General features: G+C 41.4%; 1 protein-coding gene across 4 annotated transcripts in view; it reads left to right on the top strand.

Annotated features, from left to right (window-relative positions):
* Positions 1 to 14629, top strand: part of dscamb (Down syndrome cell adhesion molecule b) — a 134084-nt gene that overhangs the window by 106857 nt on the left and 12598 nt on the right. For 2 of the 4 annotated variants that reach the window (XM_082501857.1, XM_082501859.1), the window contains exons 12-26: positions 4825 to 5021; positions 5490 to 5586; positions 5715 to 5843; positions 5987 to 6154; positions 6713 to 6783; positions 7225 to 7468; positions 8181 to 8327; positions 9255 to 9410; positions 9505 to 9638; positions 9766 to 9919; positions 10088 to 10205; positions 10288 to 10454; positions 10929 to 11027; positions 12013 to 12201; positions 12974 to 13264. In XM_082501857.1, coding sequence (XP_082357983.1) covers positions 4825 to 5021; positions 5490 to 5586; positions 5715 to 5843; positions 5987 to 6154; positions 6713 to 6783; positions 7225 to 7468; positions 8181 to 8327; positions 9255 to 9410; positions 9505 to 9638; positions 9766 to 9919; positions 10088 to 10205; positions 10288 to 10454; positions 10929 to 11027; positions 12013 to 12201; positions 12974 to 13264 — 2361 coding nt within the window. Of the gene's footprint in view, positions 1 to 4824; positions 5022 to 5489; positions 5587 to 5714; positions 5844 to 5986; positions 6155 to 6712; positions 6784 to 7224; positions 7469 to 8180; positions 8328 to 9254; positions 9411 to 9504; positions 9645 to 9765; positions 9920 to 10087; positions 10206 to 10287; positions 10455 to 10928; positions 11028 to 12012; positions 12202 to 12973; positions 13265 to 14629 lie in introns of all 4 variants that reach the window. The other 2 variants (XM_082501856.1, XM_082501858.1) reach the window with 1 other exon arrangement.

Raw genomic sequence — 14629 nt, 5'->3', positions numbered from 1 at the left:
TTCATTTTAAAAGGAAAAATTGTATTGTAAACTTGATAACACCCTTTGCCATCATCAGGCCAAGGTTTTTATTCATCCAATACTATTATAACATTGTTATTTTGACACATTAGTGTGCTGTTGTTATCATTTAACTCATCAAACATCCTCACAGAGCTTATGGCATGTGTGTAAGCCTGAACTCACCTTAAAAATCCAACGCTGGTGAGGCCTTGATACGTGTGGTATCCGGTATAGCGACACCTTCACGCATGCCACCGAAATGATGAATAACAGCTGAGCAAAAAATAATCTGCAGCATTTTTCAGCCTGCGTGACGTTTCAACACATCAGAGTAATTCAAACGCCATCATGCAAATAGCCATTCACACAAGTGTGGGATAATAAATGATTAATTATGTTTTCAAGTACTTTAAATGGCTTGTGATTGTCTAACCTTCCTGGCACTCCAAGTATAATCAAAGCGTACTGTGTGCAGCCAAAATAAATTATTACAAAGTTAGCTACAAATGCTGGTTCAACCACAGGAATGCTTTGTGTTTGTGTGCGCGTGTGTGTTTGTGGATGACGGTGGGTAACAGGTCTGTTTCTACAGTGCTCTCTGTGTTTTACTTTGGATTTGTTTGTGTACATGCATGCCTATTGTGTGTAGATGCACTGTGCATGTGTGCAAGGCCAACGTTGCTGTATTTATGCATTTCTGAGTGTGAGTATGTGTGTGCGCCTGTGCATATCTGAGGTTCGTGTACGCCTGTGTGAGACAACAGCACGGCCAGCGGACTTGTCTGCTGTGTATGAATAATCAAAGTGGTCTCTCTCATCATTAAATCATCACTGTCCTGGTGGGAGCCTGAGGAGGGAGATGGAGCGAGAGAGCGAGGGAGAGAGCGAGGGATCATAGTTAGCGCTGCAGGGGTACATGCTCGCTCTCTCTTCTCCATCGTGTACTGTGGCTGAGATGTGTCATGAGCACAAGTCTTTTCTGCTCTCTGCGCTCGCCCACTTAGCTCCCCCAGACACATCCGCTCTCGTGCGCACACATATTCATACATACGTGCACGTTGTTCAGGAGTGTACAGACACTCGCGCACTGAGTCAAACACACGTATCGCTTCCTTTCTTGGAAGCGAAGGCCTCGGAGCGCTGCTACAAAAGCATCTGCCACATGTAGCTGCTGTTACTGTCCTATTCAGTCACACAGTCCTCACCACTGCGTGCAAACACCTCAAAATGCATAGCGCATATATACCGGTAGTACAAATGTGTTTTCCTAATAAAAACAAGACTTGGAGATTTGTCTTTTTGACAGAATCCTTTGTAGCTGATTAACCGACGAAAGCTGCTCCACTAATTAATCTTAAAATGACAAGGAGTCTAAAGCGTCTCTCAGTTTTGCATCATTTTGTAACCTCTTTCAGCCTATTACAACCCCAAACCTGCCCATTATTAAAAAGCAGATACGATATCATGCAAAAGTCTTGAGTCGGCCCTCATTTCTTTATATTTTGCTTTCAGGGAGCCAGACTTTCTTGTCTTGAGCAATAGCTCTCAAGGCTGTCTGAAGGTCTTTCAAAGCTTTACTTTGGACATTTGCTGTTTTTCCCGCTCTGTCCAGTCCAGTCCTTGTACCTGACCAGTTTCAGAGGAATGTTTTTGTTTTGTTTGCTTTCTTAGCCACTTAAGACTGACATATAAATCATTCAAGCATAAAAAAAAGCAAGGCTGTTGTTTCTACACACACCAGCAAAAAAATCTATTTTTAATTGTATCTTTAGGCACTTTGTTACTAGTGGTCTGTCACAAAAAAATTTTTTTTTGTTCAATTGATGAAAAATACCAAAGATAACAGTTTGATAGCCATAAAATCTTTGCACCGCTAATTCCCCAAGAGCTATGAACTGTGAAAACTTGGCAGCATGGTTGCAGGCCTAAAAAACAGCAGTACCTGAGAGAGTCATCGTACTCCTCAGTCGATCCATCTACAGTTCACTTAAGCTTCATCAGAAATGGTCTCAGGAATATGGGAAGGAAAGGTTAAGGTATGCCCAGTTAAACAAAAAACTCAAGTGAAAATCAGTGGCAACTAGTCTTATGAAGAGACGAATCCATTTTTTGGCTCTAATCATCATCAGTATGTAGGGAGAAGGTCAGGAGAGACGTACAGCTGTCTGTAAAACACGGTGGAGGCTCTGTCAGGGTTTGGGGCTGCGTTTTAGCCAGTGGTGTTGGAGATTTGATCAGAATTGATGGCATGGCAATGACACATGGCCAATGCAGTAAAAGGATATTGGATAGGAAAAACACACACTGCAACACTGTCAGTCATGGACTGGCCTCCCCAGAGCCTGGACCTCAACATTATTGAAGCAGTGTGGGACCATATTGAGTGAGGATGGGGGGAAAAGGCAGACAACATCCGAAGAAGAACTTTGAATGTCCTTCAAGAAGCCTGGAGAACTATTCCTGAAGACTACTTGAAGAAATGACAAGAAAGGTTAGTTAAGAGAGCTCAGGTTGTGTTGAAGAATAAAGGCGGACATAACAAATATTGAGTTGGAATCTGGTTAGAATCGTACAAACTCTTTCTTATGTATGGTTGCACATTTCAGTTGCTGAACCCATGTCCCATTTTCCATGTCCCTAGTAAAATATAAGGAAATGAGGGATGGCTCAAGACTTTTGCACAGCACTGTAGACTAGAGAAAGCTAGGGTGACAATTGGCAGGTAAGGACATGCATAATCCCAAGTGGAAATCAAGATTTAAATGAATGTCCTTAATATGCTTTTACAATTTATTCAAATGCTCTTGTGAATACAATTTTAATATAAAACTTAAAAAAAACTTCATAAAACATTATTTACATGTGGCAAACATTATTTGATGTATTATTTATTGTCATTTGTTGAAATCTGTGGCTCATATTTGTCTGCTTAGATACCTTTTAAGATTCAGTATCGTCTGTAATTACAGCTTTTCTAATAGGAGTGATTCCCATAACCATATTCTGCTGCTGATTTCGATGTGCTGTCTAACACTACTGACAGCAGTCGGATCCTCTGAATTGTTTTACTTGAATTGCAAAGTGTATAATAATAATTGAGATAATGCTCTCTTCGATGGAGATTAACATATTCATTCAGTCTGCTCAGACTGCAGGAGCTAATATGGTGTAATCCAATTCAGGAGCTTCACACCTTAGAGATCATTATGGTGTGAATAGCACCTGAAAGTCTCTGCGAGTGTTACGATCAGGAGACAGCTTCGTGTAAGAAGGGAGAAAAAGATGGAATAAAAGAGAGTGTGAGTACGAGAATAGTGTGAGTAGAGATTGTGGGTGAGAGACGTTCACAACAGATACTCATTCTGCTGAACGACACACTCGCACATGGGCTAGATGTGCTGCTAATGAGCCTGGTGTGCGGTTACGGTGTAGAGCCAGACCGACTCCACTCTCAGACCGAAGGGAGTTCAGTCAGGAGTCACTGCTTTTTTCTCCTTCCTCCATTCCTCTACCTCATCTTCAGAAAGGAGCACGTTACCCTTCACTGTCTTTATCAAAGCAGGCGCTGGCTTACCTGAAAGGCTCCTTTTCAGTCTTCTAAGTACTGGGAGAGACAGGCAGACTCAAACAGGAGTTCGTGGCGGTCCCTGGAGTGTTTAAGTGGTTGTCATAATTGTCACAAAAAAGCAGAAATAGAGTTTTCTCAGCATTAGACAAGAAACACAGTAGAGTGTGCCATGTTCTGGGAAATACATATTGATATATTTTAATTTGATGTAAAACTCTATGCTAAAACGTGAAGGTAGTGATTCCAAAGTGGCACATACACATTAAGCATTATGTCACATCCACATATAGAGAAACCTAGCACTAACAGTCAGGAAATTAATAAATCTTCTACTTTATTTCCCCTCAAATGGTGCCATATTTGTGGGTTGAGCAGCAGAGTTGAGCAGTTGGGTTGCGCCCATGAAGAACTATTGACTCTGGTTTGGTCTTGTTCATTGGATCGGATGATTGAAATCTGAGGAAACACTGCTGTGAGATGGAACTCAGAAGTGTTCACAGTTGTTGGGGTTAGACTCCAGGCAATCCCAAATCTCCACCGTCTGAGACCAAACTCTATCCTCTGAGATGACAGTGCTCAACCCCCACAGAGCCGGGTTTATCAGAGACTACCTCCAATATTTGGGAATTGAGAAGATGTTCCAGGTTGCTGTGGCTGTGTATCTAAATAAATAAATGACCCCAAACAAGAGTCAATAGCAAAATAAGCTGTTTGGCATTGACAGAGAATATTTGGCAAATTTTTCATGGGCCCAACCCTCCTACTCAACTCTGCTGCTCAACCCACAAATGCATTTTCCTTACATAGGCGATATTTAAAGGGAAATAAAGAGGCTTTCCAACAATATAGGATTTATTTGCAACAAAGAAATAGTCACCCTTCACACCCCAAAACAAATTTCCTTCCTTTTTCTGTATATAGGTAGATACATTTGTGTGTCAGCTTTGTGTATGTAGTGGAGTTTTTTCTACTCTTCGCTCGATATGATGACAAAGAGAGGGGATATCCCTAATATGGTCATCTCAATTATGTGGGTGTGGCTGTGAGCAGGGTAATCCTGTCTACTTGAAGTTTAACTCTTGCTCTGAAAGTTTGCTCAAAGGGAGGTTGGCCTTAAAAGGAGAGGCGCTAAAACAGCTTGTTTCAGAGAATCATGCAAAGCTACTGTAGTGGAGTTCAAGAACAAATAAATACAGTAAACCATATTGTTTTCTTTTCACTTTTACTCATTACCCACCCAACTCTCCGTTCAGTACCAGCCATGATCACCTCCTACCCGAACACCACTCTTGCCACGCAGGGTGAGGAGAAGAGGATGAGCTGCATAGCTCACGGAGAGAAACCCATCATGGTGCGCTGGGAGAAAGAAGAGCGCATTATCAACCCCGAGACCAGCAGATATGTGGTCACTGTCAAAGAGGTGGCCGACGAAGTCATCTCAACGCTCGTGGTAAGTGCTCGGTTTCACTGTAAATTGAAACGCATTTCAAATCTTCGGGGAGCACGCCAACCTTCAGTCATTTTATCTGTACAGACAGATGGAAAGCAGAAAGGGAGGAGTAGAGGAGGCAGGGCAGAGGAAAACTCAGGCTAAAAGACATTCTCATTGTATTAATCTTTGAGTATGAATTATTAATTATTAAGGAGGTATTTTCCAATTAAATTTAATGGTTAATACACATTATGAACAAGTACAAATGTAATGCAGTAAATTGAAGCAATGTACGCCAAGAGATAATCGAGTGGAGGTCCAGCCTCTCTCTAGTTTATCGCAAATTAAAAGATGAAAGTGCTGGAGATGAGTTCAGTGCCCTGCTGTCTTTTAAACTCACTCAGGATGAAACAGTGTTTTAGATTCCTACCTGATAGCAAAGCTCTGCACACTTGAAAGCCTCGAGTTTGGTGTGTTTCTCTGTAGATTATGCCTACTCTTCGCGAGGACTCTGGGTTTTTCTCCTGTCATGCCATCAACTCCTTCGGCGAGGACCGAGGCATCATACAGCTGACAGTGCAAGGTGAGCTTCAACTCACCTCAGCTTTTTTTTTTGTGTCAGTGGATTGGTTTCAGGAAAAAGTTTTGAGTGATTTATTGGTGTTTGAGATATTTCGTATCTCTTTCTCTCTCAAACTTACTGTTCCACAGAACCTCCTGACCCTCCCGAGGTGGAGATTAGGGATGTCAAAGATCGAACCATAGCGCTCCGCTGGACTATGGGCTTCGATGGAAATAGCCCGATCACAGGATACGATATTGAGTGCAAGAACAAATCAGGTAGACGCGAGGAGAGGGGAGCGATGTAACTATCACGAGTCAAACTAAAAAAAACAACAACAATCCAGAATTAATAAAAGAGCAAAACCTTTATCGATTGTTTGACAGTGTGTGTTCACCCGCTTGTGTTTTGTTTCTTCTAGCGTCATGGCTATCAGCCCAGGTAACCAAAGATGTCTCGCCACAGCTCAACCAGGCCACTATTATCGACCTCCACCCTTCCTCCACTTACAACATCCGCATGGTTGCCAAGAACGTTATCGGCAACAGCAACCCCAGCAATGAGCTCACCATCACTACTGATGAAGCAGGTCAGTGAGCTTCAGTTTGGGGGAGTGATATTCTGTTTAACGTAGAGCCTGTTTCCTCCGGCCTCGCAAACCTGTTGAGTCGTCATGCACGTAATTATTTTGCAGTTGCTTTAAATGCAGGTCATCATCATTTTTTATATCTTGAGAAACAGCTCAGTCCACCGTTGCTTTTAGTCATCTCTATCAGTGTTCACTTACCCTCTATTGCCTATAATGATCCTCCCTCAGGCATTCCAGTACATTAAAATGGCACATTTTATCAGATTCATTGCTAAAATAAAGTGCTAAAATTCATATATCATTCCTCACATTATTTAAGGTTAAAGTTGATGATGTTACAAGTTTTTTTTTCTTTTTTAAATTATTATTAAGTTAAGGTGAAACCTGCTGGGGTCATGAATCAGCAAGCGCATCGAGGAACATGCAATCTTAGCTCAACAGCACCATCTAGTGTAGCTGAACGCGATTGAAAACAAATGAAATTTCACAGTGAATCATCTTTCCCCGCATTATACCCAGCGGTGTTTAATAACGTTAAATGATGTGCTTCATTTGCAGCTCCTGATGGCCCTCCACAAGATGTCACTCTAGAGCCCACCTCCCCACAGAGCATCAAAGTTTCCTGGAAGGTGCTGTTTGAAAGTTTTTAAGTGCCACTTTATGAGCTGAGCCATTCATACACAGGGACTATTCTCATGCATCTCATTAGTCATCGAGAATAAACACTAGACAGTCTTTTAATTTACAGCCGAATTTTTCCAAATACAGACCAAATACTGATTTGCATTTGCCATTCTATTTATTTATTTATTTATTTTTTGTGTGTTTTTCAGGAATTTAAACAAACTGCAATAAAGTAAAAATTATATCTTGAATTTAACAATGAAATGAACACAGTAATTAAGTGTATTCAGCTGCATTGATTAAAATCTGTGGTATGTATGGACTGACATAAGACAAAGTATTAATGTAATTATTTCAAATATAAAACACAATTAGCCATAAAGTATTTCAGAATTACCCAATAGGAAGAATCTGAGTAAGTCTGAGCTTCCTGATTCTCCTCACAGCCTCCACAGAAACACCTGCAGAACGGTGTGATCCGTGGCTACCAGGTGGGCTACAGGGAGTACAGCCCCGGTGGGAGCCACCAGTTTACCATTATCAGTGTGGACAGCACGGGCGATACCACAGAGAGCATCGTGCTGGACAACCTGAAGAAATTCACCCAGTACAGTGTGGTGGTGCAGGCTGCAAACAGAGCAGGCACCGGGCCGTCTTCACAGCAAGTGGTCACTAAGACACTGGAGGATGGTAAGCAGGGGATGTGGGCGCCTCTTACCTGGTGCATTTCCATGCAGCCATACTGAAAATGTTGCACTTTAGCAGTTAGAGTAGTTTGTAGCATAATAATGCATTTTAGTTATTCTGTATTTGTAACTGAAGCAGTTTTAGATATTTTGAACTGGATCAGCATATTCTCAGATTCCTCTCACATCAAGCCTTAAATGAGCAGGGGCTCAAAACCTTAAAGCTATTCTCGTGAAAAGGTTTCCATCTACTGGGCATATTTTGAACTGCATTACATCAAACAGTAAGCTTCTCTTCTGTCTGGGGCTCTAACATAGAAGGATATACAAACTTAAAAAGAAAAATAAAGTGTTTGTTCTTATTTAAAACCTTTTATTTTGTCTCTCAAAACACATCTCTTTTCCAAAATTAAAGAATGCATTCAGTATTTAATGTTAGAATATGACTTAGTCAACATAATAATACATTTAACATATCAGAATCACTGCAGGATGCAAATATATATCATAAACTTCCCTCATTTTAAAATAATCATAGTTGTAAAATAAAATGATTTATAAATGGAGGTTTTGACTTAATATTTGGTGGCAGGAGGTATTTGTGTGATTTATTTTTGGATACTTGTTCAATATCCTAGATGAGGGTACTTTTCCTTAAAAAGACTCCATTATGCTTCCACTTCAATACTTTTTTTTGTCTCCCTTGTCTCTGATAGTGCCGTCTCGGCCTCCTGAAAATGTTCTGGCAGTGGCCAAGTCTCCAGAGGTCATTTCACTCTCCTGGATACCTCTACCCAGGGAGGCTCTGAACGGGAACCTGCAGGGCTACAGAGTCATCTACTGGGCCAACCTGCCTGACGGAGGTACTAGCACACACACACACACACACACACACACACACACACACACACACACACACACACACACACACCTTTTAGTTGCCACTTAGGCCAATCCTTTGGTCCCTGTCTTTATTTCATTGCTGTTGCTTGCTTACCCAGGCACTAGGTGGCGCTGTGGTTTTGTCAAGGTGCAACAATATGATGTAAAATGGTGTTTTTAAGCTGCTTCAGTGTGTGTGTGTGTGTGTGTGTGTGTGTGTATAGGACAGTTATCACTTATTCAACACTCATGGTGCTTTGTCTCTGACTCATCCTGTTTGTGGTTAGCAGCAGAACGATGAGCTCATTTTTACCCATTTTTAAAGGTTTAAATATAATTTCCAGCCACCTTGTTGCATTAATAATAATGTTTTGTTTTTTTTTACGTCTCATGCAGTTTTATCTCCTTGGGATTATAAACGTACTTGCATGTTTTATATTTTTCATATTTTGTGACCAGCATGTGACTTTTGGACAATCAGCGGTGCGTTACACTACATCCTGATTGCTCACAAATGCTAATCAGCAGTAGAAACGCGAAGCCTGCAGTTCACAGAGGGAAGATTTGTGGTTGTATTTCCTGTGAATATATAGCAGTATAGCAGTGAGCGAACCTGCAGTCTGGCTGGGCGCCATCAATAATTCACAGTGCAATAATTCCAGCGAGCCTCATTGCTTCAGCTCTGAGTGACAGGACATAAGAAGAGAGGGAAGAGAAGATGAGAGTAGAGTAAAAATCCGAGTAATAATATAATAAAGTTTTGTCGGGTTAAAATACTTTATCTAAGTTTTATCACATTTGAAGGGGGATAGTTTTGTAACTTTTCAGAGCTGAATTAACTGCTCTTGCTCTACTCTGCCGCAGTTTATACATTCAGACTTATTAACATGTTTCTTTTTTTGTGTCAGAACTGGGAGAAATCAGAAATATGACCACCAGTCAGCCTTCTCTGGAGCTCGATGGTTTGGAGAAGTACACCAACTACAGCATCCAGGTGTTAGCCTTCACAAATGCTGGAGATGGTGTCCGCAGTGAACAGATCTACGTCCGCACCAAAGAGGATGGTATAAGAAATACCAGATAACTCCCCGTTGACTATAGTTTAGTTGCTCCTGGAAAATGCTTCAGTGTAAATGGCACTGTGTTGTTCCTCTGCAGTTCCTGGGCCTCCAGCAGGAGTGAAGGCCGCGGCCTCCAGTGGCTCAGAAGTCTACGTGTCCTGGCTGCCTCCGCTCAAACTCAATGGCATCATCAGGAAATACATCGTCTTCTGCTCCAACCTGCATCCGATGGTAATAGCATTTGTATACCACAAGATTTTCATGGTCTTCTTCAGTCTTCCTCACAAGCCTCTCTGCACTTTCTCATGCTGATGCTGCCCAGTGATACATTAATCCTTTCCGTCCCTTCGCTTCACAGGTGATGAGTGAGTTTGAAGCTTCTCCAGATGCATACATCTACAGGATCCCAAACTTGGTTCTGACCAGACAGTACAGTATCTGGGTGGTGGCTGTGACTGCTGCAGGTCACGGCAACAACAGTGAGAAAATCACAGTGCAGCCTCTGGCCAAAGGTACAAAATCCTAACTAAACTGGCCTTTTTTGTGTCATGTAGGAATTTTCCCACGGATTATTTCTTTAAGTGGAATTGCATGGTTCCTTTAATAGTGGTGCTTTAATCACACAGAGCATAAACTTATAAGAAGACAGGAACAGTAACTTATTTTTGTGCTGCTTTTAGCTCCAGCGAGGATCCTGACGTTTAATGGGACAGTGACCACTCCTTGGATGAAGGACATTGTTTTACCATGCAGGGCGGTTGGAGACCCTCCTCCCACCATCAAGTGGCTCAAGGGAAAGTAGGTCTCACACAGACGCACAAACAAGCATGTAGTACTGGTCAGCAGGATACAGATAGATTATTTTCATGCCTTTTTCCAGCACCAATGGGACACCTACACCCGTCCTGGTGGATGGTCGTCGTATTGTCTACGGCAATGGCAGCTTCCTCATCCGTACAGTGAAAGCAGAGGATTCTGGGAACTACAGCTGTGTGGCCAGCAACAACTGGGGGTCAGATGAGATCACACTCAATTTGCAGGTGCAAGGTAAGAAATATTTATTTTCTACTAAGCTTTTATATACACACTCACTGGCATTTGGGTGAGGTACACCTGTTCAGCTGCTCATTAACACAAATGTCTAATCAGCCAATCACACGGCACAAACTCAGTGCTCAGGGTTTAGGCGTATAGACATGGTCAAGACCAAACCAAGGATCAGAACGGGGAAGCACCTTTGGGATCTGGTGAAACAGGAGATTCATGGACTCATGGAAGTGCAGCCAGTAAATCTGCAGCAACTGTTTAACGCTGTCATACCAATGTAAACCAAAATCTGTGAATCTGTGTCACGAAGAATTACTGCAGTTCTAAAGACAGCAAGGTGCCCAACCCAATTCCTAATTACAGTGAACACCATATAGAGTAAACTGACTTTTTACTTGCATCAAGTGAACCATGAGACACTTTAATCCAAGCGACTAACCGAGCATTGACCTTTGTTTGTCCTCATATCCACAGTACCACCTGATCAGCCACGCCTCACAGTGACCAAGACCACCACCACATCGATCACATTGTCATGGATACCAGGAGACAACGGAGGGAGTTCAATCAGAGGTGAGGGTGTCCAACATCCACAGAACATAACATGTGCACATACAACAGACAGTACAAGGAAGTGGATGGTCAACAACATACACCTTTATATAACAACAATTACCCCCACCACCACCACCACACACAAACTGTGGCCTGACCCCCATTTCTGCTGCTCGTGTCTCATTATCTGCTGGTGCAGCACAATACTGGAGTCCTAAAAGCCAGATTAAAAAGCAGCAGGGAAGATTAGGTCCTTTTAAGTGAAGATTAAAGCGCTCCATCTTAAAGAAAGTGTAATCACACTGAGACTAGTTGTAGTGATTTATCATTGCACATAATCGAGGGGCTCCTGTGCTCAGAGCTGGAGCCGTTAAAGAAGCTGTCTATGATACCTTCTCTGTGATATTTGTTTTGCTTTCCTGCACAAAGCAACAGCCATCACCAAAATACACACATCTACTGCAAGTTTACTGATGTCTGTTTGCAGGCTAGCATGCAGCCTTTTCTCGGGATCCTGTGATGAGCGGTTGGTCTATTTTTCCTCATCCTTTGACCACAAAACCTATAAACAAACTGTGATTAAATTTTTCAGCTTCCTAGCCGATACGTGCCAAATTTATCTGAAATAGTTGGACCTGTTTGCCTTGATTCACAGTTGAGATCCTTTTTAGATGTTTAAGTTCTTCCGTGTCATAACATTTTTCGAAATTGTTCCAGGAATTTCCAGAATAAGCCTCTGTCTAAGCATTATTGAGAGTTTTCCTTTGATGATAAATGCAGGACCAGAAAACATTCTGGTGAATTAAAGGCTACAAATGTTTGTCTCTATAAACAAAATACTTTCTTACATCCAATAATTAACTGTGGAGCCATAAATATATTAAAAAGGTAGGAACACAAGCTTACTATGTATTACTGGAAAAATATCAAATTTATTCGGACTCAGCTCACTCCAGATATACTGTGTCATGTCTTCATTCATACCTCTTTCTCCTCCTCGCAGGTTACATTCTGCAGTACTCAGAAGATAACAGTGAGCAGTGGGGCAGTTTTCCCATCAGCCCCAGCGAGCGTTCATACCGCCTGGAGAACCTGAAGTGTGGCACGTGGTACAAATTCACTCTGACGGCCCAGAATGCAGTGGGACCAGGGCGCATCAGTGAGATCATTGAAGCTAAGACTCATGGGAAAGGTGTGGAGTACTTTTTTAAAAAAAATATTATTTTTATTATTATTATTATTATACTAACAAGTATTAATATGCGAACAGCAGTGCTACAACATTGGGTATAGTTGACCAGGAAAGGGTGCTTTTAAAATAAATAATATACCCTAACCCTATACAACAAACTTTATGCCACACCTACCCCAAATTAGCAGTACTGGTAATTAATAACATATTTTTTAATGTTACTGCAATGATTAATGCACCAGTTAGGTGCAAGCTCTTTAATGAAAACTTTTTTAATGCTAAAATATAATTATTGTTGTTTTCTGTGATTTTTTTTTTTCTATTTTACAAAAATGCAGAAGATCATATGACCAAATGAAAGTTATTTGCTTATAATTTTTAGTTTTAAAACAAGTTTTTGATATTTGTGTTTATTGTTTTATTTGTGTTTAATAAATTTGTTATGTGCTCTGCAGTCAAAGCAAAAATAGTTGTTACAGTTTTCCCACAGAGAGAGGATTCATGAGCTTAGATGAGGGAATCCATATTTGGACAAGATGGTGACATTTAGCAGCTAATGCTAGCTAGCTTCAGTGGCGAGCTTGGTGCACCCACACAGTCATGTGTGGGTGCACCAAGCGGGCAGACATAGATATCTGCTAAATAGTGGTGAACTATATCTAAAATAATACTTAAGCTACTTTGATTTCAATCACTGATACTGACTTTGTTTTTCAAGGTCAGTTGGTATTTACTTGCAAAAGTTGTAACTTTCTTTCTGTATTCTCTTCAGAACCTCAATTTGCCAAAGAACATGAACTCTTCACCAGCATCAACTCCACGAGGGCCAGGCTCAACCTGGCTGGCTGGAATAACGGAGGCTGTCCAATCACCTCCTTTATACTGGAGTACCGAGCAGTGGACTTGGGCACCTGGACCACAGCCCAGCGCACATCGCTGACCAAGAGCTACATCCTGTACGAATTGCAGGAGGCGACGTGGTACGAACTGCAGATGAAGGTCACCAACAGCGCCGGCTCAGCAGAGAAGAGGATCACCTTTGCTACTTTGAATGCTGATGGAAGTGAGTTTGGATTTTAACAGTTTGCATGTTACGGATCTTTGGATGAATCATGGATGACTCAAGAAATCATAAAAATGTTTAAAGAAATACTAAAAATGTGAAAAGTAGATGGAAGAAATGTTATTAGCAAAATTGGGCTCTTACTAAAACGAAAGTCTGTTGGGAAATGTTTAACCCTGTCATTCTATTGCAAGAAACCAGTCTGAGCCCAAGACTACAGTAAATGGTCAAACATACTTAGATGTTGATGCCAGATTTGGAACTTGTCAGCAGAGCGCTGGGGAGTCTTAAACACCATCAACACTACAGGGTTGAGTTGATCTGGTTGCTGAACACTTCCATGTTGCAATAAAACCATTTTTAATTGATCATGTAATATCTAGGAATGAAGAAATTCCAGAAACTAACTTGTTGCAATGGTGGCATCCTGTTACAGTACCTCACTCGATTCCAGTGAGCTCTTTAGAACGACCTATTCTTTCACAAATGTTTGTAAAGGCAGGCCATATGGCAGGGTGGGCAACTCCAGGCCTCGAGGGCTGGTGTGTCCTTGATCCAACACAGTTGATGGCTAAATGACCTCGTCAACATGTCCTAAAGTTTTCCAGAGGCTTGGTAATGAAGTAATCATGTGATTCAGGTGTTTTGACCCAGGGTGATATCTAAAACCTGCAGGACACCAGCCCTCGAGGCCTGGAGTTGCCCACCCCTGCCGTATGGCTTGGTGGTTGATTTTATACAGCTGTGGCAATAAAAACATTAAAATTAAAAGATTTAGAGGTGTGGTCCCGTACCTTTGTCCGTATAGTGTATTTACAATGATTGCAATTAACAGTAATAATAATAGTAATTGTTTATTTATACAGAAAACTGTAGAGTGTTCCAGAGTTTGAAGAATATTTCCAATGAGCAGAAAAATTTGAAACGAATAACAAGGTATCCTACATGAAAAATACACAAAAATAGCTCATAATAAGAATCAAAATATATTAGCTGTTAAGAAGGGTCAAACTGTTAAAGGAAGACTTGAATCGAAGGCTGTTCTGAGCCGAGGAAACACTACAGCAAAAGTGTGATCCTTTCATTGCTTCTCAGACTTGAGAGGTCTGTTCAGTAAAGCTTCTGTTAAATACTCTGGTGCTGTTTGCTGCTCGCAGAGTCGGCGTTACACCATAAAGTGCCATTCTGCACTTCTGCCTACAGTCGAGAATGTATTTTTTATTTAGATTGTCTGTCCCACTGTTTTATCAGCCTTTGAACAAGGCTCTGTAAGAGAATGGGGATGGTCTTCTGATTCTCCATGGGCTGTGGCGTCGCTCTATTTGCCTTGGGCTACAGATTGTGTCAGTCATGCACAAAGGATCT

This window comes from Aulonocara stuartgranti, assembly GCF_965226115.1.
Source record: "Aulonocara stuartgranti genome assembly, chromosome: 14".
Classification (NCBI taxonomy): Eukaryota; Metazoa; Chordata; class Actinopteri; order Cichliformes; family Cichlidae; genus Aulonocara; species Aulonocara stuartgranti.
The sequence above is the reverse complement of the archived record's forward strand: the minus strand, read 5'-3'. Positions and strand labels throughout refer to the sequence as shown.